Below are 26,431 nucleotides of genomic sequence, written 5' to 3'. Positions count from 1 at the left end.
TTAACATGCTCAAATCCTTCAGTCTACTCTACACGTAAACCAAGAAGCAAGTAATTTAAAAATCTCCTTATGCAAGAAATGAAGAAGATAGCTTTGAAGATCTGAAAATACAAAATTTTCTGAAGATGCCAACTCACTTGTTCACAGGCAGGAAAAAAAAAAAGGTCACAATGAGACTTACCATGGCTGTTAAAGACAGTCACTACCAGTGACCAATCCAAGAGGCAAGGTAAAAGGGAGAGGGAAAATAAAGAGAAAAAGAAGACAGAATTGAGAGAATAGACACCTGATGATCCAGGAGGATGAGCTGAAGAAGGAGGGGCAGGGATGCCGTGGGGACTGTGGGGTGTCCCTGTTCCCACTGCTCAGTCCCAGTTCCACCCTCCCAGAACCCTCATGTGAGGTGTGGGCACTGACTGAGGTAGCCCACATCATCATGCCCTGCACAGAATCTCACTTCAGGTCCCATTTCACTCCTCTTTCACCAGATTCTGGCACCATATTCTTCCTGGAGACCAAGAATCCCAGTCTTATTGCAGTTTAGAGGGCCTTCATTGAAGATCATGCAAATTCACCTGTCTGCTACCAACCTTGCTTGGATTGGTGAGCAGAGGACATGTTGGCCCAGAGTATTCAAGCGTGCCTCCTACCAGCAGGGTGATTGGGCCACCCCATGACTGAATTCTGACATAATTTCTCCTACCAGGTACCCATCCCCTTCTCCTGCACTTGTGGGTTTTACACTATTACTTTGCCACATCGTTCTGTGTCACCCTAAATACAGCCACTGGTCAGTTCTTATGCCTGCCAAAATGAGTGTAGAGTGTAGAGTTTCAGCATTTGGAATGGGAATCAGCTGTGGCCTTCTTATTCATATGACCTTGACTGCTACAAGTTGCAGGAGGGATTCCTGGGTCGGTTCCTGACCACATCTCATTACTTGGTGAGGTGAGGCTAGAGATGACCTCCCGGCTAGCACTGTCCAGCATCCCTCATTTGTGAACAGCCCATTGTGTTCTGCCACCTGCAGGTCAGGCGGGGAAAGAATCCTCTATACAGATAGTCCTGTGAACAAGAAACATTCATACCCCCACCTAAGTTTGCTCCTGGTTGCATCAAAACCTGTTTACAAATCTGGAGAGGCCCCAGCTCTACGGGTGAGCTCCACCCAAGCAAGTGAGCATCACTGGAGGGTAGAGGCAATGCCTAGCCTAGTTTGGCTTCCTTTTTTTTTTTTTTTGAGACAGAGTCTCGCTTAGTTGCCCAGGCTGGAGTGCAGTGGCGCGATCTCGGCTCACTGCAAGCTCCGCCTCCCGGGTTCACGCCATTCTCCTGCCTCAGCCTCCCGAGTAGCTGGGACTACAGGCGCCCGCCGCCTCGCGCGGCTAATTTTTTGCATTTTTAGTAGAGACGGGGTTTCACGGTGTTAGCCAGGATGGTCTCGATCTCCTGACCTTGTGATCCGCCCGCCTCGGCCTCCCAAAGTGCTGGGATTACAGGCGTGAGCCACCGCGCCCGGCTAGTTTGGCTTCTTTTAGGGTTTCCTTTTCCCCCAGTCCCCCTTCCCACCCCACTCCCCCGCCACTGGATTCTGGAGCACTTGGCTTTATGCATCTAGCATTTTCTTGATCTCTTGTTATTAAGACATTGTGTCTTGTCCACTGTTTATGCCTCTAGCTGCGATGTGCTCCTCCAGATTGATGAGTGACTGGATGTGTCAGGCCACTCACATTAGCTCCTATTCCCACCCTGTGTGCTTTCAGATCTTGGGGAACATCTCTTCCTTCCTGCAGGTGGTCCTTGAGTGACCCTTCTTCCTGTTCATCCTGGTTTGAGTGTAAGACTGCATGTTGATGGGTATGTTTCAGAAATACCTAAATATAATGCTTGGCAGAAGTTAAATGCAGCTGTCTTAATTGTTCTCCATAAACCTGTGTGTTTGAGATCCCTTTTTTCTGCAGAGGTTGTTCTTTTGGCCAGTCCTTTGAGGCAGGTGACAGATAAATTCAACACACTGTAAATCATGAGGAGATTGGACCTTTGATTTTATTGCTGGCCAAACACAAATTTCCTGGAAAAATATATTTGAACGGTCAGTCACCAAAGAGCAACAAAGCTGAATTAAAAGTCTCTGGTACAGTGAGGTTTGCAAACACTGGTTCTGTTTCCGTAAGTGAGAACAGCTGTCCTGGTAGGGTTTCTTTCTCCACCCCTTTAAGAGCACTTAGAGATTTTCTCTGCTAAAGCATATTTTAGAAAACTTATGTTATAATGAGTGGAAGGAAAAAACTACAAAACAAAAAAATTTTAAAAAGACAAAAACAATCGCCATATGGCTTTTTCATGTGCAGGCTTCTGGAAGTCCGCCTGCTGGATGTGTAACACATGCTATGGAATATTCATCTTGTCTCTCTGTGATCTCTGTCTTTGTGTTTGCTACTAGTGAGCCTTGGAGGTTATCACAAATACCAGTTGTGTGAAATGAGCACAACTGACAGGATTTAAAGGCTAAAACCAACCTTTCTAATCCATCTATTCCCCATTCTCCTCCTTAGGCCTTGCCTCTTCTGCAAGACTATATGACATCCTTGCTCCTCTGATGGGAGCTACAGTAATTTCCTGAATGTCAGTCAAAGCCTCCTTCCTTGAGGAGTTGGAGAAATTCGGGTTTCTCTTTCTGACTAGATGGAAAAGGAGCTATAAAGACTTTTCAGAATAAGATGAGGGTTGGCATTTTTGCCACATGTGCTTGACTTTTTCACTTCTTTGCTAGCTTAGAAATATAGAGTCCTTTTTTCTTTCTTATAAAATTAGTTAAAATTGATTCTGAATTAAAAATATGTGTAGAGATCAGTTATTACATCAAAATAACTTCATGAATATTGAGCAACAGCTATGTGTGCTGGACATTGTTCTGAGTGCTGGGGATACAAAATAGATTAAGTCCCTGCTCTCCTGAAACTTACAGCGAGCAGAGGAAAATAAGCAAATAGGCAAAAAGATATATAATGTGAGGTGGTAAGCACTATGGTGAAGAATAGAACAAAGTTAGGAGCTAGGGAATGATTGCTGTTCAGGGGTGGGTCACTGTTCTACATAGGATGGTCAGGGAAGGCATCTCAGGTAAGACAATATCTGAAGGATATGAGGGAGTGGCCCAGGCAGAACAAACAACTAGTTGTAAACACCAAGGTGCTCAGCATATTCAAGAACTTTTTAGGTTATAGTGAAGACTTTTTGGATTTTATTTTCATTGAAATGGAAAGTCTTCAGAAAGTTCTGAATAAAAAGAGTGACATGATTTCATTTGTGTTTTTAAAGAACCAGTTTGGTTGATATTACTAAAACAGATAGTGTGAGTGGACAAAGGAGAAAGAGGAGAAAGCAGGGCAACTAGCTAGGAGGTGATTACAGTTAAGTTTAAGAAGAGGAGTTGACTGGACTAAAGCAGTGATGATGGAGTCATGAGCAGTGATCAGATTCTGAAACTATTTTGAAGACAGAACCAACAGGTCTGACTGATGAATTGGATATAAGGCCTAAGGAAAAGAAGAGTCAAGAATGACCCTGAGGTTTTCAAACCTACCATCCAGTAGAAAGAGAACCTATAGTGATGCAGGAACAAGAGGGGACAGTTGCAGGCAGAAGGGGTTGGGATCAAGCACACAAGTGGACTGTTGGAGAGAGCAAAAGGTACTGATACAGATGTAGGTAGATGGGTTGGTAGATTTGGTGGTAAGAGGTTTTCAAGGATCATGAAGTGAAAATCCGGTGGCAGAGGAGGAGTTGGAGGCTTGAGAAAGGAGTGTGGCGAAGTAGTAGAGTGGAGGGGTGAATTGACTAGTGCCTCCCTGTGCATCAGAGTCACTCAGGACACTTGTTAAAACACTAGTTGCCTCACCCTGAAACGTACTGATTCAGTACATCTGGGAGGCGCCCAAGAGTTTGCAGTTTAGTAAGTTCCTAGGTGATGCCAATGCTGCTGGTCCAAAGACCAGACTTCGGGAGCCACTGGGCTGGGGAAATGGGTTAGAATGGAGGGCTGGGGCATCACTAAAGGCCTCCTTGCATCTGGCAGTGATTCATGTGAATTTTGTCAACATGGTCGTGTGCCTTTTTTCCAGCCCTGATCAGCTGCTCAACAGCTGGCAGCAGGAGGTAGATAACTGGACTTAACAAAATGAAGAATTGGTATCACCAGGATACTTAGGAGGCATTACCTCTATGTGATGTCTTTGTATTCTGAAAATACTAGTTGAACATCCTTTATTTTAAATAGAAAGGATAAGAGAATCTGAGACTGAGAAAGAGGAAAATGGAAGTTTGCGGATAAAGCTTACTGTTGTAGGACTTAGAAGTAAAATGGAGGTCGGGCGTGGTGGCTCATGCCTGTAATCCCAGCACTTTGGGAGGCCAAGACAGGCGGATCACTTGAGGTTGGAGTTCGAGACCAGCCTGGCCAACATGGTGAAACCCTGTCTGTACTAAAAATACAAAATTAGCTGGGCGTGGTGGCACATGCCTGTAATCCCAGCTACTTGGGAGGCTGAGGCAGGAGTATCGCTTGAACCTGAGAGGCGGAGGTTGCAGTGAGCCAGGATTGTGCCATTGCACTCCAGCCTGGGCGACAAGAGTGAAACTCCATCTCAAAAAAAAAAAAAAAAGAAGTAAAATGGAGTAATATCCACCTCTGGTCTCATATGGCAAGGAGAAACATATGCCCCTTTCCCTAACATACCTGTTTCTGTGGTCTACTAAAGAGCAAAATTCTGAAATATACTTTGAAAAACTAAAACTCAGTTCTTTTGTATTTTATAAGATTACATCACAGACTGAATTTTGAGGGTTATGTTGTTCTTTGAAAATGTTTATACCCTCCTACAAAAAAATAAGTGGTTAACTGCAGAGCTTCACACACAGAAATGATATCAGCACATGTGGTAAAGAGAAAATCGGCTGTTAGAGTAAGGGCCACAGCTCATTAATGAGAACAGGAAGAGAAGAACTGACTTCCATAAAAAGAAACAATATTAATTGAAATAGAATATGTAAAGCAGAAATTTAAATATACTATGGTATATCTACATATTAAGCGCATTATATTTTTAAGTGTAACTGATAGTTTTCTTTTTGTTAAAAAAACAAAACAGATTTTGCTGGAGCCAGGTGTGATCCAGGATGTGCTAGCAGCGGGCAGTCACCTACAGCTGTTGGAGCTTCTCAATTTATGCTCCCACTATCTCATCCAGGTATGTGAGCTTGCATCCTGCTCATACACCCTTCGTATTCCTTTCCCCGCAGTCATAAGCTGGCCCCCACCAACTGGAGCTGAATGACAGGTAAAGTAGGGGTGGGGTGTGGGCTGTGGTAGCAGAGTTTCTCCAGGACATAAGCTGAGAAGCTCCTAGGAGGGCGGCTGCTGCTCTTGCGTCCAATCACGGACGGAAGCAGGAGTTTTCCTCCACTGTCCTGCCCACCTTAGGTCTCCATGACACCTGAGCAGCCGATTAACTCAGTGACCATGCACAGGGTTCCCTGCAGGGGCCCGGGGAGGTGACGCTGAAAGGAGTCCTAGTCCGAAGCAATATTGTCTGGTTATGGAAATAATCACAAATGTAAGAAAAGTCTAATAGTCATTGAATATTTCAGGAACAGTATCTAGTAAATCACAAAGTCCTATGTAATTAATTACCATGTGAACTTCCCAGGCAGTAAATGCTAGAGAAGGGATGAGTGATGTTCGTATCCCTGCCCTGATTTGCTGGTCAGGAAAGGCCCCATGAGAACGAGGGAGAGAAACCTCCCCAACACCACGCACTGACTGTGTGTTCACAGTTGTTGCCCAGACAGTCCTCACAATAACTTTGCCCGTTTTTATAGATTTAAAAAATCAGAGACTTAAAATGTGTCCAACTTGCCTGAAGCAATATGGCTGGTAGGACTTTCTGATTCCGAAGACCATTTCTTGGTTGGATGAAAACTCCTTGTTAGATAGGAGTCTATGGGGCATCTTAGGCAAACAGTATGGCTATGAGTCTCTTGGACTTTATAGAGTGTAACTAACTAATTTCCAATTTCAGGATCCTCCCATTTCCCCCACTGGTATCACCTTCACTTGCATTTATTATAGCATTAAAAAAATAATTTGAAGAAATAATAAATTCATCACACAATTTAATGCCACTATCTTTGTGCATATGACATGATATGAGTGAGCAGAAAAGTTTTGTTTTCCTGCCCAATTACTTTATTTTCCTTTTAAATCATTTTCTCTCATTTTAAATATATACTTTTATCATTGACTTCCATTACCTCTTAAGTAGTTTACAAAGCTCTCTCTCGTCTAGCATCTTATTTAATCTTCCCAACAACCCTGGAAGATAGGAACCAGCACTTCCCAGGGAGACAGTGTGAGGAAGGTCAGCCATGTTCACCTGAGGAAAATTCAAATACAGTATATGGAATTCTTATGATTATTTCAGCACATTTAATCTAACAGTAAATGGTTAATGATTTTTTTTTTTACCTTATTTTCCTTTCTTTTCCTCTCAATATTGTTAGGTGGTATGGGAAAGCTATTTTTAATGCCTTTCTGCCTGTAGCAAATGGGAATCATGTAGAAAGGTTATAAGACTTCAAAAGTGTGTGTTTGACTTGTGAAATTGAAATTACTTTTATTTGACATTTCTACATCAAATATTGCAACTTGGGCTTTACGCATCATCACCTGATTCACTTTCCCCATGGCAGACAGTAATCAGTGATGCATGTTGACACAGTTTGGTTATAGCAGTAGTTATCATGATACACATTATAAATGCTGTGTATATGCAGGGGTGTGTGGGTATACCTAAGTCTATAATTTTCTGTAAGTGAGAATTCCAGATGAACATTAAAGGTTCATGGGTGTTTCCCCCTTTCCCATCAGATAGGTGATTTGTTGAGATACTAAGTGACTTGTATACTTTGGAATTTAACTTCTGCATTTCATTATTGCGCTGAGGTAAAAGTGTAGCATGCCTGCATGCTTGTGGACAGTTATTATTCAGGCTTCTTCAATAGTGGTTGAAATTTTCACTGTCTTTTCACAAATGTTTTCATTTTGTCATGTAACTTTACTTCTACTTTTTACCTGTGATTATTGCAAGATGTCAAACTTGTAGAAGGAAACTTTGACTACATGAGTACCAAAATCATGTCGATGTAGAAACCTTCCTTATTTCAGCCTTTTAAAAATATATACCCTGCTTCTCTCTTAGGATTATAAAAATCACAGACTGGGTCAATTCAATGTACTTTTATATTTTGATATAGTCTCATAGTTATATCTGTTTGTAATTTTTTGGTAATATTGTTCAACTGGTTTTTAATTTAATGTGGGACTATTTCATTGAGTATATAAAAATAATATTTTCTTAATGTGAAAAATTCCCAGTGCTTAAAATGTACCCAGGAATTGTGCCCCTTCAATCAATGCTGATATATGCTCCATCTTTGCGTGATACTTTGTCAACTAGGAGTTTTTGAAACCACTCTCTTCACTCAGATGTCTGGTGTTGTTTTGTTGTTCTCAAACTGCCATTCTTTCTTTGACTTCTCTGCCAGAGGAGTGAAGGGCAGACCAGCTCAAATATACCATTGCCCTCCAGTGCTCATTTCAAAGTATCTCCAAGGGGAACCGGTGGATGCTCCCTGAGCCTCACTGTCATCCTGCAGTTCCTCTGAACATGTAAATGGTGCTGCTGCCCTCCTGAAAAGGAGAGGAATACCTGGCACTGTGTGGGCTGCTTTCTCTTGAATTTCCTCTGGCAGGCTGCTGAGAGAAGGAACCCCAAATTGCAGGAGCAGTGCTCCTCTGTGTCAGTGCGGACAGCTATTGAATTAGCTGCCTAATTAGCCTTCTCAGAGGTTCTCAAAGCATGTGTGTGGGAAAAAGGAAAGCTGGGCAATGAACTTGATGCTAATTGTTGGGGAGGTGGAGTGTCTTGCCTTTCTTTAGGCTCCCACTAATCTAGTCTATAGGTTATAGTAGCCTCCTGAGCAGTCTGCTTGTTTCTAGCCTCAATCTGTGGTAACCCATGGTCCCCAGAACATCACTATCTTTTCCCAAGAAAGGGAACCACATATATTGAGGGCCTATCCATCCTGAGTGTTTTGCAGGGACTCCCATTTCCACTGTTAAGTCACCCCTTAACACTGGTGGGTTGTTTTCTTTATACAGATGGAGAAACTTAAATTCAGAACTAGGATGTTGATCTGGTTTGAAAACTTTCATTAGCTACCCTGATCATCATTCAAGTACATTATTTCTCCCACAAAAGTCTTTAGCCTCATCTTCAAGGCCCGGCCTGTTCCTCCCTGGCCTCATCTCCAGCCACAGTGCCTTTCCTAGCCTGTTTTGTTCTGGGCCCTAAGGCAGAGTTTTCATGTTGGGACTTGCCATTAGGGGAGAAGATTCATTGGTAGAGATCCTCAGTGGCAGGCAGAGCCTCTCAGTCCCCTTTAGATTGTACCCAGGGGTAGGAGTGGGGAAAGCTTCATACAGACACACACACACACACACACACACACCCCATCGCCTCTGCTGATGCACAATGCCATAAGATCAGGAATATCGGCAACTGAATTTCGTGTTACATCCCCTGCAAGTGATGCATCAGAAGCTTTGATGAAGATGTCTTTTTTTGTCATTAACTTTCCAAAAAAAAAAAAAAAATGTATACATTTTGTATCACCTTTCCCAAGTATATTCTATTGTCTTATTAACAGTCACTCTTTATGTTCACCAAGTACATTGTCTTTTTAATAATATGCAATTTAAATGTATTGATAAACAGAACCATCACATAGACTTTTCAAATAAAACCACCAAAGTACTGAATACGCAACTCCCTTTTTGATAGGAATATAGGTCTAATATCTATTGCTAGACAGCAGGTGGCAGTGTGAATCCACCAGAATTCAGTAGTTAATTTAAAGCAAAAATCAGGAAAAAAATGAAAAGAAAAATTATTTATTTTGCTACGTATTAGTCTTCTGACCTAATCAGTAAAAAAGTCATTATTCACACCACACTGGGCAATATGCATTGTAATTTTTAACAAATAATAGGAAACTGTTAATGTGTTCACAGGAAATACAGTTTTGTCTTGGGCTGCTGTGGTCATTTATCAGCACACTTTGTGAAATCACTCATTTGTTCTAATTTGAATGTAAATGACTCTAAGGTTTTACAAATAAGGTGACAGACTCACATAAATGTAATTGCAGGGTTCATCTCCCTCTTTTTATATATCACTCATTAGGTTATGAATTAAATACATCGTATTAAACCAGGGGCATGTCCAATGATGATATTGTAATGGCAAATTACTCTATGCTATTAGAGGTGTATTTTTTATTCATGGACATTAATTTGTCATTAAGCGGCATTAGTTTAGCACTTTTATGTGAAAGACGTGACCTGCAAGAGGAGGCGTGCTGCTGGGATGTGAGAGGCTGGGACACAAGGGCTATAGGTAGAGCATTTTATCATTGTAAGGGAAACAGAGAGGGGGGTCTGTTGTATTTGTTTTGTTTTCTGTTTTTACAGCATGAAAGATAATTTCCCCAGATTGAAGGCGTTGTTCTATTTACAGTGTGTACATGTGGATCGTCTAGTAAAGCAAAGCCCAAATTCTTACTATTCTTCAGTCAGAAGCCAAGGAGGAACATAAGGGGAACAGGAGGGAGAAAGGGTCCTGCCCTAAATCTCCTTCTCTGTGACTGATGTTTACTCAGCATCCCTTGTCTTCATTAAATTTTACACTAAGTGGGCTATAGTGAGAAGTAGTTCTTTTCTCTCTTCAGTTAAGGTACAAAGGTTTAAAAAATGCTATTCTCTCACGGAGGAGTTAAGGAGAATTCTGGGTGATTTTCTTCCTTTTTTTTTTTTTGTACCAATGGCGATTTCAATAAGAAACTATTTTTCCACTTTCATTCTGAGAAGCACTAGATTCTTGAAATACCTACACCAGGGCTGAAGGTATCTGAGTGCTGTTTTTGCATCATTCTGCACATGGTTTAATGTGGTTTGGAAAATGTCTCACCACCTCCAGTTACACTGTGGGGCTTTCGAGCAGAGGGATCACACCTTATACTGATTTTATGCCTTATCCCCTCCCTGCCTTCACATTGTGGAAGTTCATTATGTACTGAGGGATTGAAAGGTGCCTCCGTTCACTAATTTTTCTCTGCTTTTTAAATATCAAAATTCATGTTATAGTAGGAAAAATATACTACCAGTCTTTCATTAGTTTTGCCCACTGAATACATTTTTTTTGTTAAAAATCTTTCTTTGGGGATTAAATTTGACACTGAGGAGCTTACATATTTTACAGTATTATAATAGATTATCATTTTTAACCAAGTAATACTACAATGACTTATAGGAGGTTATCTCTTCTAAACAATGTATTATTATAATTTTAATTATTAAATTAAGAGTATCACCTAAATACATAATATATAATGAGTGTTCTGAAGACAATAACTTATCCTCAAGATTGAGGAGAAGTTATAACTCATGTTCATTTTTCTGTAACACTGAACCATTTTTTCCCACATTAGAGAAGACAAATGATTTTACCAACATATATATTTAATATACTCATAATCAAATGCACTGAGTGCTGTTCTATAGTTCACTAGAGCTGAGACTTTTGTGTTTGGAGAAAGTTAAAGTACAGAGTTTGGAAAGCATATTACAAGTGGTTTAATCTTTTGGATTATTTTTAATCAGCAAAAATGATCAAAAAGGGTGGAAATGTATCAGACCTATTAAATCATAGCCAACTAGTAATTATTTGTTCTAATCAAGAGTATTTGCTGTCTGGCATGGGTAATGCAGAATATCATATTTGCCAAATAACATTCCTATTTGGCTCTGAAATGCATCATAAGATCTGCAGTAGCCATTTTAGGGTCCCCATTAATTTTTTTCATATGCTATTATGTTGGCTTTTATTCCCTAAGCCCACACTAAAGGATGTCAGGAAGCGACAGCCCAGAGGCACACTGGCAGGCCAGGCAAGTCATTTCAGCATTTTAATCTGTTATGCGGATAATGTAGGATTGACTGTATCTTCTTTGTTTGTGAGGTTTTTAAAGAGGAGAAGGATTCTCCTGAAAGAATATCTCTTGCAAGAATTCACTAATAATATTAGTCATTTCAAACCTAAGCTAACTGTTGTCAGCTGGATGATTTTAAAATCACTTTCAGTATGCATTTTTCTTTTTAAAAATAAAGTGTTTCCAGTATTTTATTCATGCTAGAGTTCAGAATCAATAATCAAAACAAACAAACCTCAATTTCACTGAATTCCATTATTAATACTTGGAAATTGGTGGAGGTTGTGTAAAAGAAGATCTGTATTTCATTTGAGATATTTATTCTCCCACCCACCCATCTGTAAATATTTCTAGTCATGGGGAAATGTCTCTCCTCTTCCCTGAAGCTAAACTACCTTTCTGCTCCTTATTCCATCAGTTACTCCTTGTGTTTCCTGTGGTTTTGATTTCTCCTACTTTACTGGCACTTTTCTTTCAGTTTATAAATAGGATCAATAAGACGGGAGACACTCTTCTTCATCTCTCATTACCGCAGCTGCTCCTTGACCTCACTCCCCAACCGTACCCAGTGTCGGCATTGCTTACCTCCTGTTCATTCTTCAGGCCCATTGAACTCAGTCTTCTGCCTTCATTACTCCTCAAAAGTTCTTCCAACAAAGGTCACCAAAACCTCCTTGTTGTCTGATGCGGCAGGCCTTTGTGGTATCCTAAAGTGACTCCTCTACAGCATTTAGACATTGGGAGCTGCATTCTTTCCTGCGCCTCTCTTTCTCGGGGCTCTCTCCTATTTTCCTCCTACTCATTTTCAGTACCTTTACAAGTGTTCTTCCATTAGCTCCTTGACTGTCCCTCAAAGCATGGGAGCTCTGCATGGGACCCTTCCCTTCTGCTCACTATCACTCTCTTTCATGTATCTGTGAAGGGTTACTCACTCCAGCCCTCTCTCCTGAGTTCCAGCCCTGTATGCTCAGCCAGCATTTCACTTGGTATCCCACATGCCGCCCAAATCCACCTTTGCCCAGTCTCACACACCTGCTCCTCCTCCTCCTCCCTGTCTTTGTTAAGGGACCATCATCTTTTTAGTCACTCAAGCCTTGGCATAATCTTACACTGCCCAGTCCTCAGGTATTCCACTAAATAGTGTTGGTTTAGCCGTTTAAGTCATTCTCAAATATGCTACCTTCTCCTTCTCCTCATTATCATTGACATCATTAGGGTCGGGACTATTTTTCCTCGACTGCCCTGCAATAACTCAACTGGGGTCCCTGCCTATAGTCTAATGCTAATCAATACTGTACAATCTAAGTTATTTGTCTGGTCCACAAAATAATTTCTTTGCCTAAAATCCAAGCTAGCTTTCCATCTTTTAATTGCAGAACCATGTCCTTTCTCTTTCTTGTCCCTATAATGTACCCTATTCTGACTGTACCCCATGGACAGCTTGTCTTAGCTCCAAGCCAGCTGCCTAGTCTACACTTTTGCTTGGGTATTTCTCAGGCACGTGACCTTTCTGAGTGTGAACCCAAGCCAGAAAACCAGGAGTCATCCTAGAATCACCCATCTCCTTGAGCCCCACATACACTGACACAGAGACCTTTCAGCCCTACCCCCTTAACTTGTCAAATCTCTCTCATTGTCTCTCTTTCCACTACTACTGTCTTCATTCAGATCCACATTACTTATTTTCTGGACTAAAGAAACTTCTTGCTAACTGATGAATCTGCTTTCCCTCTTGCCCCATTCCAGTACCTCCTCCAAAATTCTGTTTGATAGATTTTGAAAAGTTTTTTTTAATCCATGAAAAATTCTGTTTGATTGATTTTTTTAAAAAAAATCACAACCTGATCATGTCACATTCTTGCTTAAAATTATTCATTATGATGAATGTGGTTCACATAGTCTTTAGGATGAGGTTCACTCCTTTTAATTTGGAACACAGGGCCTTTCTTTATTATGAAACATGCTATCTCTTTAGCTTTTTTTTTTTTTTTAAACAATTTACTACCCATGTGCAATGCCTGTTCCACAGTCATTATGAACTTTGTGCATTTTCCTGTACCTAGACCTCTTCATACGAAGCCTCCTTTTCTGTGGATTATTTTTCCCTCACTTTGTTACCTTCTGAATTCCTATTTAACTTTCAAGTACTTGACTTACATTGTCTCCTCTTCCAGAGTTGCTTGATCAATCCACCCAGTTGGAATTATATTTTCCTGCTCTTCTTTAATTATGGGCAATCTTCTGGGAGACGGATCACACCATATCGTTTGTGTTAATTTACTTATCTGTCTCCCCAAGACATAGGTTTATGTCCCAAAGTTGTGTGACATTGGACAAGTTACTTAACCTCTTTGTCCCCCAACTCCTCATCTGTGAAACATAGATATGGTATCCTATATACAGTCTACCTTTTAGGGATGTTGAAGGATTCAATGAGACAATGCATGCAAAGTATCTCACAAACACACTGTCCTACATCAGTGAGTGCTCTATAAACCAGAGCTGATATAATGTGGTACTTCACTTGTGAATTCCTCTATTAATTCCACAGTTATCCTCCTACCCAACCCCTCACCCCTGTCTTCCCTCATTTCTGCAAATGTCAGCAACTTTGCTGCCTACTTCAAATTGACAACCTATTGGACAAATCTGTTTCTGAAATTTTGGGGAATAATCACCATTCTGTAAAAGATACTCTTCCTCTTAGCCACTTCTCTTTGATTTTGCTGAAATGCATACATTGTTTTTCAGAAGTCACAAATAATTAAATGAGCCGTCACTTTCTCTCTGCCTCTGAAATTTGAAAACATCATATTGAAATTGTACTTTAATAAATAATAAAATAATGCTTTGACAAAAGCAACAAAATACATGGTATTGACACTTTGTAGACAGAAAATTTTGTTTTATTGTTTCCCCTGCCCTTTCTATAATTAAAACATCTTTTTCCATCCTGGCATACAGAATCCAAGAAACAATTGGAAAAGTCTTTCATCTCTAGTTCTAGTGCATGGTAGGTACTTAGAAACACATATTGTCTGATTGAATTCCTCTGCATGTACCATAAGAGCTCCTGGTGATAGAAACTTTGATTATGAAGTTGCATGATATCCTATGCTTCCTGACTAGGGGACATAAAAGCTGTGTATTTATTTAAAATTAAAAAAGAAATCTGAATTATTCCTTACTGGGAGAATGCTATCCATGTGTCTCACTTCCCTCCATCTGTCTTCCTTTCCTCTGGCTTTCCTTCCGGAGAAAGCAAAGGGGTGTAAAGGGGTGGAGACTTCTCCTCCACCCCTTTCTTACTGTCTATCCACAAGTATCTTTTAGAACAGGCTACCAACCTTTATCCTGCTGCAACCTTTATCATGCTACAAGCCCTAGGAAGTGCCTGCTTGTCTGTGTCATGGACTTGGCTCCAGATACCCTGGCCTCAGTCCCACACATTCAGTATAATGTTTGCCTGCTTCAGAGGTACAGTTGAAGGGCTTGGGTCACACAATTTGTTTGCTGCAAGAGTATATTTATGCAGGACAGAGTAATTCCTGTCTTCACTGAAATGCATACTCCAGAGTAACGATTCTTAAACTTGACTATGCAAGGAATCATCTGTATAGATGGCTAAAACAGACTACTTGGGCCCCACTCCAGAGTTCCTGATTCAGGAGGTCTGGGAGGGGCCTGAGAACCTGTATTCTAACAAGTTTTGAGGGATGCTGATGTCTGAACCAGGGAGCACAGTGTGAGAACTCCCACTCTAGATTCTCTTGCCACACTGCTTTTTATCAAGTACCTGACTGTTAAATCACCGATATTCAGATTTTGAAAGTGTATTTGTCACATTTAGATAAATTTGAATTGCTCCTAGTAACATAAAGATATTGATGCTGTGTATGCTTCATAGCATCCAAAAGATAAAAAGTGAAAATAATGCAAATCTGAAACAAACAAACAAAAAACCTTCCAGGTCTCACTCTTATTCATAATAATGATTAAGACAGTCTGTAGGTAAGTGAGAGATTTAAAAAAAAAAAACTACTTTATTAAGTTATGATTGACATACTGAGGGATGATTTAAAGTGTGCAGTACTGGGCTAATTTTCAGCAATCTGACTTTGTGTACTAGAGCAAGTAGGGAAACATATCATAATGACTTCTATACTATTCTTTTCAACATTTTTAAACTGATTTTGCCTATCCTGGTTCAAAAAGTATAGTTATTGAAATTTTAGGTTTAAAACCCTAGTTGCTCAGATAAACTATTTTCAATTAAAAGAAAAATATATATATTAACTTCCCGTATATATTCCATATTCATTGGCAATCTCCTTATGTTATGAGTCAGGTTTAGTGAACTTTGAAACAGCATTTTGCAGCACATAGTGACTGTGGCCAGAATTATTAGCTATTGTTGATGGCTATGTTTCACTTCCTCCCTACTAGATTTCCAGCTTACTAGAGAATTTCCCAACGAACAATATAAAATTATTCATGAGCCTTGGGTATTATGCAAACAATTGATTATGAAAATGTACTAGTAACCTAATTGTAGAATTCCTCTGTTATACAGCACAAATATATTTAAATAGGTCTTGCAAGACTCCAAAAATTAGAGCATGCTGGAGTTTTCCTTGTACTTTTGAATTGCTGCTAATACTTTGTTTTCATTTAATCAAATTGTATCGTATACATATTCATATCAATATATGAATAGATCATTACATACAGTTGTCCATACATTTTTACATATTCATATACAAAATATACCTATATCTCTCTATATGTTTATACATATAAAAATATCTGAGTTTGATTATTTTATCATATTACAAGTTATCTGACCTGCATTGTCAATGAATTGCTCATTTTTTCTTCTATAACAATTAGACAGTTAGATTTTATCCTATCAGCTCTATGACAGTGTTGAGAAAATTCATAGAGCCCTTCACACGCCCAATAAACATGATAACATTTTTCATATATAGCTGATCCCAAGGCTATTAAAAGATTTGGATTTTGTTTATTTATTGGTTTGTTTCAACCTGTACCAAAGGCCACACCTTCACCGCACATCTACACCAGCCCCCTTTATGTTGCTTTCCCTACTCCTGGAGTACCAGCCTTTCCTGCAGCACCAGGTTAGGTAGTCACATAATACCTTGATTTACAACTAGGTTGTAATCAAAATAGGAAACAGGTGGAATCACAACTGGGTATGGTGCCTTGGATATTAATGGCTTGGCTCAGCAGTGGAATTTCTAAGCCATGTACACTTTTTTGTCTTAATTATGCATTCATTAAAAGCTTTTATACCCAACAGAATAAAGTAAATATTTTTTGATCTCCATAGTGTGCTCCCAGACTGTAGATTTGCACAGCAGGGTCTTGATAATCTGAATAAATTGTATTTCCCCAAGGAGTTTATCTTTCAAATAAGGTCATAAAGAAATGCAGCTCCCCCATTCGTAGATTTCTCTATGTGCCTTTTCTGCTATGAGTAATATAGAGCTGGGGAACCAGAGTATATTATAGTAATACATACTTGCTTATGGTCCAGTATAATGTCTCTATCTATTCTCCCTACTTATCTCTGGTGAAGTATTTTTTAAGTACAAAAGAAGTGAATGATTTTATGTGGCAGCCATGGTTTTTGCTGACACTCAGAAAAACAATGTCCATATTAGACATTCAGTGTGTTCTTCCCTTTACCCACTCAGTGAGTATGGACTATGCAAAACTATAGTTTGAGTACTGTAAACAGCATTTGTAAAAGGGAATAATGATAACTACTATATGTTGAGCATCTACTATGTAGAAGGTACTTTACCTGCACTTTTGAGAATCCTTATCACAGATCTGGAATGCAGTGTCACTTTTCCCAATTTTTAGATGAGAAAATTAGACTTGAAAAGATTAACCACTGACTGAAGCCATCCAGGTGGGTCAGCTCCAAATCATGTGTTTTTCCTACAACTCTAAACTAAAGACGCCACCAGGGCCTTGCTCCCACAGCTTATCACCCAATGGAGGAGACAGGGAAACTGTGAAATTAGGAACCTAAGTAAATATGCACAATTAGGTGTACTTGTAATATTTCTAAATCATGAAGAGTAAGATGGCAACACACTTCACGGTGCATACATATGCTAAAAGTAGCACACAGTTCTGAAAAGTTCAGGCAATAGCTTTTTCCCATATTTTTAGGTTGCCATATTTATCTCCAGTGCAGCTAACATTTCTAGGCATGTACCTTTATTTATTTAAATATTAAATATATGCATTAATATTTAATAAATTATTTACATTGTAAAATTGTTAAATATTTTTAGAGGAGCAGAAAAATCTATGTGTTTACCATGAACTAAGAACTAAAAGCAATACAAGTTGCAATTTTAAAGATGTAGTATTTTTTCTTGCCTACCCACTGTATATCAATCAAAACTTGCTAGGTAGCCACTTTCTGAAGACAGAGAGGAAGATCTAAAGAACTAAAGATACTATCTGCACCTTTATGCACGGCTGGGGAGAGAAGAGTCAAACAAATGATACAAGTAGCAAGTGTAATTAAAAGTCAGAGGAGGGAAAGTCCTCCAAGTTGGAGTGGCCTGCCTTTCCCTGGAGATGGAATCTGATCTGGATTGTCCCATAGAGGGGAAGGGCATTTTTATTACAGAACTTCCCCTTTCTCACAAGCTTTTTAAAGTCTACTGAAGCAAACGATGTCTTCAGATCCCTCACAAATAATAATCATTTGTGACAAAAGAGTCTCAAAGTTCTGCTTATGGTCTAAAGGAAAACTAATGAGAATTCTTTTGATTATATCTGGGTTTTTTTTGGCAGTTTGCACATTTATCTTTTTCTGATCATCACTAAAAACCAAGAGAAGTAGGCTTCTTTTTCAACATTCTGGGGAAAGGCAGAAAAATCTAACATATAGAAAACAAGGAGACCCAAGCAAGATTCATTGTGGAAGTCAGGCCTCATGTATCTGGTACCACAAGTGGGCATTCCATTATATTGCCCAGTTGTATGAAAAACCCGACACCTAGTTAGCATCACAAGGGAATTTCTGAAGCTCAGATCAAGTACTTAACACTTTTCTCAGTTAATTGTGGGAGAGCTGTTTATTTTGCCCAACTGTTAAGTTATATCTATAACCAAGCTATTATTTCCTCTTTCCATGTAAAGTCATAGATGTGCCTCACAACTGTTTGCTTTTTTTCATTCTTGATCCAACAAATACTTCTCTGTTGCAATCTGTGAGAAAGACATTATGATTGGCATTGTGCAGAATACAAAAAGCATGTGATGCAAAACCTACTTTTTACTAGTTTACTAGGTACCTTTTTAATAGTTTGAAGATAAGCTACATGCATGAATAGCTTAGTGGCAAGCTTATTGTGTATGTGATAGGAGACTTGAAGTGGGAGACATTAGAATTCATTCAGTGATAAAGAGCCTTAAACATACCATATCCTACTTGCTACTTTGTCCTTAAAAGCAGCTGATAAAATTTTTAAATTTCACTTTGAGTTAACATTGTTAAAAATCAAACCATAGTGATTTTTATGTAAAGTGGTTTCTCAGGCTATTTGGAATAGATTTGGGAGTGGTTTTAAAAAGATAATTTCTTGACTTACATAGCCAAGGATGGCCTTTCATTTAGAGGAATTTTCAAATTGTAATATAAAATCAACATTGTATATAAGAACTTCATGTATGCTACTACATCATGGGCATAGAAACCACTATGTCTCCTGCCTATCTTTATCTGTAGTAAAGTATCGACATGGGATAATTTAGGTGACATTTCGAAGGAGACTTGTCTGAGTGAAGTGCATCAATAATTGGAAATGAAAGATTATAATTACATTGATGAAACAAAGCATTGTTAAAATAGCCGCATCTGTTGAGTGTTATTACCCAGAAAAATCTGTAACCCTGTTCAATTTGGACATTTTAGAGGGGGAAAACTTGGGAAATCAAAATGACATTACTCTTGTTTTAACCTTGAGAGGAGTTTATTATTATCTTTAACCCAAGTTGTAGTTTTCTATACTGACAGTACTTGATGCTTATTTTTCTTTCACAAGTCAGTGGCATTCTCAGAACTAGATGAGACAACAAGAGAAATAGGTGTTTTTAAGGCTTTGTTTTGAAGGGTGCCTCATCTAGTTCTAAGAATGTCAGAACACCTATTTTTAAGATGACTGCATCCACTATAGATTATCTCCATTTTCTCCCCCACAAACAGATATCATATAATTATGTATAATGTGTATAATTTCTGTGCCACAGGCATGATTAAACTGCAGTGTGGATGGGCAAGGGGTTATTGACAAGCCAGGGAGCCACGGCGGTAGCCAAAACTAAGACTACGTTTCAGAAATTCAGATGATTGAGTCTCAGCTTGTATCATCATTGGCACACAAGACACAGCTCTTGAGCATGACATCCCTAAGCTAGGCTGTGGGTTGTGTGTGGTAAATATGCCGACTCTAGGTATAAGGCTAATGGTTTTCTCTCATTCAAGAAGGTATAGGAGAATACAAGTGAGTCTGGGTGGCATTATTTCAGAGATAGGCTTAAATCTACTCTAAATTATAAACAAAGTACTTCTTGTATGAACTTTGGTCATTTATTAGTAGTACCTTCCTAATTGAGATATTGAGAGACATCACAAAGGTGATGGCCACTCTGCTGTAAATGAGACCCGCCAGGGGACATCAGTGAGGCCAAGACTAGTTGTTCTCTTGCTGCCTTCACTGGTTTGGGAAGGGTGGGCTGCAAGGCCACAGGGTCAACACTGTCCTCAGACTGCCCTCCTTCCTCCCACTCATGTCCTAACTGCGTGATAATTGCCTTGCAAATGTAATTACACTTGAATATAAACCAAAATAAAACAATATTTGCCTTTCCCATATTTTTACCCCTACCATATTTGGTAGTTAATCTCGGGAATAACCATTGAAGGAACCACTTAGGGGAAAAGGCCACACAGAAAGACAGAGTTTGGGGAATATATAAAGTTTAAAAATTATTGAACTTGAAAAACTAGTGTTTATTCCTTAGCTAGTGTGATATTGGGGACACATTTTATGGCTCTTCTTCTGTTATTTAACTTGTCATTCACACTATGAGAAACAAATAGAAGGAAAAAGAGAAGCCAAATAGCCCTAAACCAAAGGAAAATAAATACTATTTAAAAATATTCCCCAAAGAACAACAATGTATGCACCATGATTCTGAATAGAAACTAAATTTCAAGTGAGAAGCAGTGTGACAGAAATGAAACCTTTTTAGAGAAAAAAAGAGAAAGATTTTCTTTTACTCAAGAGAGTTTCTTGTTGCTGAGCTGTAATTTCCATTCAAAACCACTGCCGCTACCTGGGTACTCCCATTTTTAAGTCACAGAATGTAGGAGAACTGAAACAATCTCGTAATTAGGAAAAAGTATCATTTGAAAAGATATTAAAATCTTTTGATCTAAGTAGCCAATTGATAGAGGAAATAATTCTCTGTTGGACTGAAAAAGAAATTTGGGGTGGATTGATTTTTTTGTCACAGAAGAATGATTATATTGTACTTGTTCAGTAACACTTTCAACTCTAGTCATTATTACCAATTTTCCCACACAGAAAACAGAATGATCACTGGCTTTACCTTTATGTGTATGTGTCAGAAGGCCAGAAAGAGAAAGGGACAATCAGGGAGGCCTGTGAGGTATGAAAAATGGCCTGATTTGGACAAGGTTCAGAATTGGATAGACATATTGGAAAGACATGGGCTATTCTGTTTTTGCCTAATTATAAGCAAACAGAAAAAGCTCATGGGCATTCTTTCATTAAACATACATGTATTAAGCATCTGCTCCCTACTGGATACCAGGGACACACAAGGTGTAAAACACAATCTTTGCTTCCAAGAAGCTTAAATTTGGTAGAGAGAGATAGATCTGCAGTCGAAGGGTGCTTGCAGTGACAAGTGATGTGCTAGATATGTTTGCACGGGGCAGAGTAGAAGCACACAGGAGGAGGTGGTCAATTTGACCTGATCCAGGGAAGTTGAAAAGATGATCTGGTTTCTTCATTCAGCAAGTGCAGCTTGAATGTACCTGGCGTTGTTCTAGGCTCTGAGGATACGGTGGTGAACAAACCAACAGCTCCTTCCTCCCACAGAGCTTACTGGGGGATCAGGGGAGGAGACAAACACATTATAAACAAATAGGCAAATAAATGCTGGAGATAATTATAGGTGGTGACAAACTCTAAAACAAATAAGATGGAGAAATGTGACTGAGGGTGACATGGAGAGGAAGGGAGATGTGCTACATAGGGTATTCAGATGAAACAAGGGAAACACAAATCCTCCCCCATAGGAATTTTGCTTATGCTGCTTCTTTGGCTTGGAGCATCTCCCTGAAATCCTACCATCATCCTGCTTTAAAATGTAGGTTTTGTTATTATTGAGTTATGGTGAGGCCAACAGATCAGGAGACAACTCCCATTGAAAACATGGTTTGTTTCTGCTCCAATAAGAGGGCACAGACCACACCTCCAGGACCACATAGGGAAGCCCCAGGGTTGGTGAGGAGGTAGAAGGAGTGAGGGGGGAAAAGTGGATCAGAGCCTTTATAGTGGTATCTGCAGGAAGGAAGTGGGCAAGGCAGGGTTAGCAGGCTTATGATTGGCTAGTTTGAAAGTTTCCGTGGGTTCTAGAGAGTAGGGGCTGGCTTTGGTTGTCTGGTACTTGGCCCTGGGATGATGGGGACAGAGGACTATTGCCTTCTGGAGTGTAGAAGCCACATAGAGGAGGTGGTTTAGAGTAATGGTTCTGGATTGGTTACTTTGCATATGAAAGCCGTTTGCTCTCTCAAAGAATTGGCTAGCCCTGGGAGGGGCAGTCTCTTCCCAGTCAGTGAGACCCCAGGTGCCAGAACACAGAGAATACAGAAATAAAATGTTGTTAATATACATCCCCATCCTACCCTTTGCCAAGTGAACAAAGGGTGCTTTTCCTTCAACTCTCAGCACCAAACGGCTTCTCAGGGAAGCCTTTACTAACTTTCTACACCAAGTCAACTCCAAGTTAGCCCTTTACTAATTCCAAGTCAAATCCCTGTTACGGACACTCAGAGTCTATATTCTACTCTTCGTAGCTTTTACCTCAATTATAGTTTTCCATGTAATTGTAAGGTTTTTAGATTTATGGCCTTCTCTTTCAGTAGACTATATATCCCATAAGACCTGGGGATTGCCTTTGTTTGCTCATCTGTGTTGCCAATTCCTGCTGTAGTCCTGGCACATAGTGTGAATGTGTAGGTTGTTGTCATGGCTAGAGCCAAGCCAGGGTGGACAGGGTTGCTGCACTGTAGGATGTGAAGATCGCAAAGTCCAGGTCATGGAAGGCTATACAGTGTTACTGAGTTTGGACTTTTTCCCAAAAGCAAATCGGAACTTATTAGTGGGTTCTAAAGAGGTAATAAATATGGCCAGATTCTTGTGAAAAGACAGGATGGAGAGTTTGCTACTGGAAGCAAGAACGGTAATTTAGGACACCGTTGCAAGAAGTCCAGACAGGGGATGATAAGGGACAGAACAAGAAATACTAAAGAGGAAAAAGAGACAGGACTGGCGATTGACTAGATAAAAGGGAGGAATATGGGCCAGCTTTTGGGTTCTTGATGTGGGTGTCTAGATGTGACTGTTATCTAAGAGAGGAGGTACAGGAGAAGATGCAGGCTATTATAAAATAAGCTCAGTTTAGGCCGAGCACAGTGGCTCACGCCTGTAATCACAGCACTTTGGGAGGCTGAGGTGGGCAAATCATGAGGTCAAGAGATGGACACCATCCTGGCTAACACAGTGAAACCATGTCTCTACTAAAAATACAAAAAATTAGCCGGGCGTGGTGGCAGGCACCTGTGGTCCCAGCTACTCAGGAGGCTGAGGCAGGAGAATGGCGAGCACCTGGGAGGTGGAGCTTGCAGTGAGCCGAGATCGCACCACTGCACTCCAGCCTGGGTGACTGAGTGAGATTCCGTCTCAAAAAAAAAAAAAAAAAAAAAAAAACCCAAAACTCAGTTTGGACATGATGAGTTTATGACTGTGGGATACCCAAGAGACAGCATCTTCTTATAAGCAGTTGGGAAAATGAATTCAGAGCTTAGGAGAAAGATGTGGGTTAGTTGTATAGATGTGGCAGGCATTAACTTGCAATTAGTTTTTATCTTAATTCTGTGGTTTTTATTTTGGCCACCCCCTCTTTCCCTGAGTTAATGGTGTGCCTTATTCAAGACTTGAATATCTAAAGAAAACACATGCTTCATTTTGACCTCCTTGCATCGGTGGTTAATCATGGTTTATGGATCCCAAACAACAATCCTCAAATATACTTTATTGTTCTTGCTCTCCCCGGCAACCTACTGTGTACTTTCCACGTGCCAAACTTTTATGGTAAGTGCTTTTCATACATTATCTTTATGCCAACCCAATGAGCTCATTGAGCTCTTAAATTTGTACTTGGGGGAGGCCGGGTGCCGTGGCTTACACCTGTAATCCCAACACTTTGGGAGGCCGAGGCAGACGGATCATGAGGTCAGGAGTTCAAGACCAGCCTAATCAATATGGTGAAACCCCGTCTCTACTAAAAATCCAAAAATTAGCTGGGTGTGGTGGTGTGCACCTGTGGTCCCAGCTGCTCGGGAGGCTGAGGCAGGATAATCACTTGAACTTGGAGGCAGAGGTTGTGGTGAGCTGAGATCGTACCACTGTACTCCAGCCTGGGCGACAGAGCAAGATTCCGTCTCAAAAAAAAAAAAAAAAATTGTACTTGGGGAATAACACAGATTCAATGACTGACCCAAGACCCCAGCCAATGGTGTGTCAAGCTGGATTTGAGCTGAGTCTGCCTGCCTCTACCGCCCTTGCTCTTCTCTGCCTGCCTTGGTTGCCTCCAAGTGCCTGTGGTGGCTGATGGTTGGTTTGGTCCTGAATGCAACTCTTCGCTTTTTTCAACATATAAAAGACTTATTTTTTAAAAGTCTAGAAGTATATATACAAAAACATTAATAGTGATTATCTCTGCATGGTGAAATTATGACCGATTTTTGTTTTCCGTACTTTGTATTTCCTGAATTTTATGAAATGAGCATTTATTACTTTTTATAACTAGAAACGGCACTTTTTCTATAACAGCAGTATTTTTTGTTTCCCATCCACAGTACTATTGTTGGGCATTTAATGAAGTGTATTGCTTCCCACCTTCCCCCATTACATTAATGGAAAGTTTAAAAGCAGCATTATTGGTGCTTATTTTGCTTACACATGGTTTAACCAAAAGGACGAGAAGCAATGGTTTTGCTTAAGGCTTACAGAGCCCATCTGCCCCAAAAGGAGGAGTGCGTGCTATGTTAGCATTGCCTTGGGGTGAGTTTTCTTTTTCCTTCAGCTCCCCGCTTTATACAGTTATCTACTGAGGTGCGAACTGTGCACCTCAGTATAGAGTTCTTAATACTCTTAGATAACTAGAAAGGGAGGAAAGTATATTGAAAATTACTTGGATTTATAGAGTGAAATGGTTATCTGATAGCATTCTGCATTCCTCAAGTTATTGGAGAAATATTGCTCATAATTATATTAATACTTGTAAGTTAAAAGTGAGGGGAAAGTAGGAAACAGCCCACTCTCATTCTACTTGACATATGTAAATTTTCTTTCAACAAGTGTCCTGTATCTCTGATTTTTGCGGGGGTACAGTGACAAAGGTACAGTGGAAGCTGTGACTCTCTGGAGGCATAATTGTAGAGCCCTGGCTATGAGCTTGAGACTGCAGGTAAAATCCTCCCAAATTTGAAGCATTTCTGCAGAAACTCTTCAAAAAGGTGGGAAAAATGGAATGTTTGAGGCTGAGAAAAAAAACAAAGAACAATTACAAATCATCCATCTTAGGTGGATTCAATACAGAATTATTCAAACAGGAGTCTTTTCTGTGAGATTTCCTCATTTCCGGAGACCTTGTATATAAAACTCTGGGTTTTAGTTAAGACAGGATGGGTTGTTTTGACTTAAAGACCTACTTAGTTTGAAGTTTTAGAAAAAGAGCAGAGTCAGTCTGTCTTCATACAGTCTATGTCATCTAATCATGAATCTCCGTTTACCTGCCCTTACATTATCTTTAGTAGAGAAAAAAACTGTAAAATATGGTAAGGGTAGAAAAATCAATTGCCCTCATTAGTAAAATGTCTCTAGAATGTTGCAAAATAACATTTCAGCCCTTGAAACCAGAGACCCCTTTCACTCCTTTTATTAAGATGTCTTTAAATATACGGGTTTTGAGAGGAGTAAAATGAGGAAAAATTATAAATTCTAGAATAGCCGTTCTCTACGCAGAGCCTTATAATTGTGATTTGTTTTTGTTTTGTTTTGTTTTGTTTTTTTGTTTTTTTTTTTTTAACACTAGCCCTCCCATTTCTCCCACCTCTGTGATGAGAACCTTGGTGAGTCCACCTGAATTTCTTGCCTGCTCTTTCTTGGATTGATTTCTAAGAGATCTTTTTTCATTTTTATTTTTTTGGCACCCAGGAATTAAATAGCTTTAATTACTTGGATCTGTACAGACTTGCTGACCTCTTTAACCTCACTTTGTTGGAGAAGGCAGTGATCGATTTCTTAGTGAAACATCTCTCTGAACTCCTGAAGAGCCGCCCGGAAGATGTTCTAACGCTTCCCTATTGCCTGCTTCAGGAGGTGCTGAAGAGTGACCGCCTGACCTCCCTGAGCGAAGAGCAGATCTGGCAGGTAAGGGCGCTGTGCACGGTCCTCTTCTGGCACTGAAAAGGCATGCCATGATTTTAAGTTAAAGGATTGAGGAACAATTACCACTATTTTAGCAGCTTTGGTCCTCATGGAGTTGTTTTAGAAGTCATGCTTCCTTGATGGACAAGTGATTGGAGAACACTGGCCCTTGAGGCTCAGAGCCCTCAGCGGACTCTACAGCTTAACTCAGGGAATTGCAGGGGCGATCCATGAGACCCTCAATGTGGCTTCCCAGAACCTAACATGGTCACATCTGAGTCAAGGGATTTTTTTTTTCCTGATAAAAATTGTTTCTTAAACAAAATATGACAAAAAAATGGATTGTAAAGTGATATATATGCATATTTAAGACCAGTAGAATCAGAGTAAATTTGGGCCTTTGCTGTAAACAATTCAGAAACATTTCTTTGTTGCAATAGAGAGCAGCTTGGATCTTGAATGAAATGAAGCTCTTCTTGCATAGCAGTGGAAAAATCTCCATCCTTAGCTCATTCTGCATTCAT

At 39.8% G+C, this 26,431-nt stretch overlaps 1 protein-coding gene across 22 annotated transcripts in view; it reads left to right on the top strand.

Moving 5' to 3' along the window:
- Window positions 1–26,431, top strand: part of KLHL32 (kelch like family member 32) — a 210,617-nt gene that overhangs the window by 129,481 nt on the left and 54,705 nt on the right. For 11 of the 22 annotated variants that reach the window (XR_012433603.1, XM_065543697.2, XM_005552306.5 and 8 more), the window contains 2 exons: window positions 5,151–5,249; window positions 25,695–25,910. Coding sequence is in view for 19 of the 22 variants with exons in the window: in XM_005552306.5 (XP_005552363.1) it covers window positions 5,151–5,249; window positions 25,695–25,910 (315 nt within the window). In the remaining 3 variants the exon portion in view is untranslated. The remainder of the gene's footprint in view (window positions 1–5,150; window positions 5,250–25,694; window positions 25,911–26,431) is intronic. The other 11 variants (XM_074037443.1, XM_074037435.1, XM_015449059.4 and 8 more) reach the window with 2 other exon arrangements.

The sequence above is a fragment of the Macaca fascicularis genome, chromosome 4, assembly GCF_037993035.2.
Source record: "Macaca fascicularis isolate 582-1 chromosome 4, T2T-MFA8v1.1".
In the NCBI taxonomy this organism is placed as follows: domain Eukaryota; kingdom Metazoa; phylum Chordata; class Mammalia; order Primates; family Cercopithecidae; genus Macaca; species Macaca fascicularis.
Note: the sequence above shows the minus strand (reverse complement) of the source record. Positions and strands in the feature narration are given on the sequence as shown.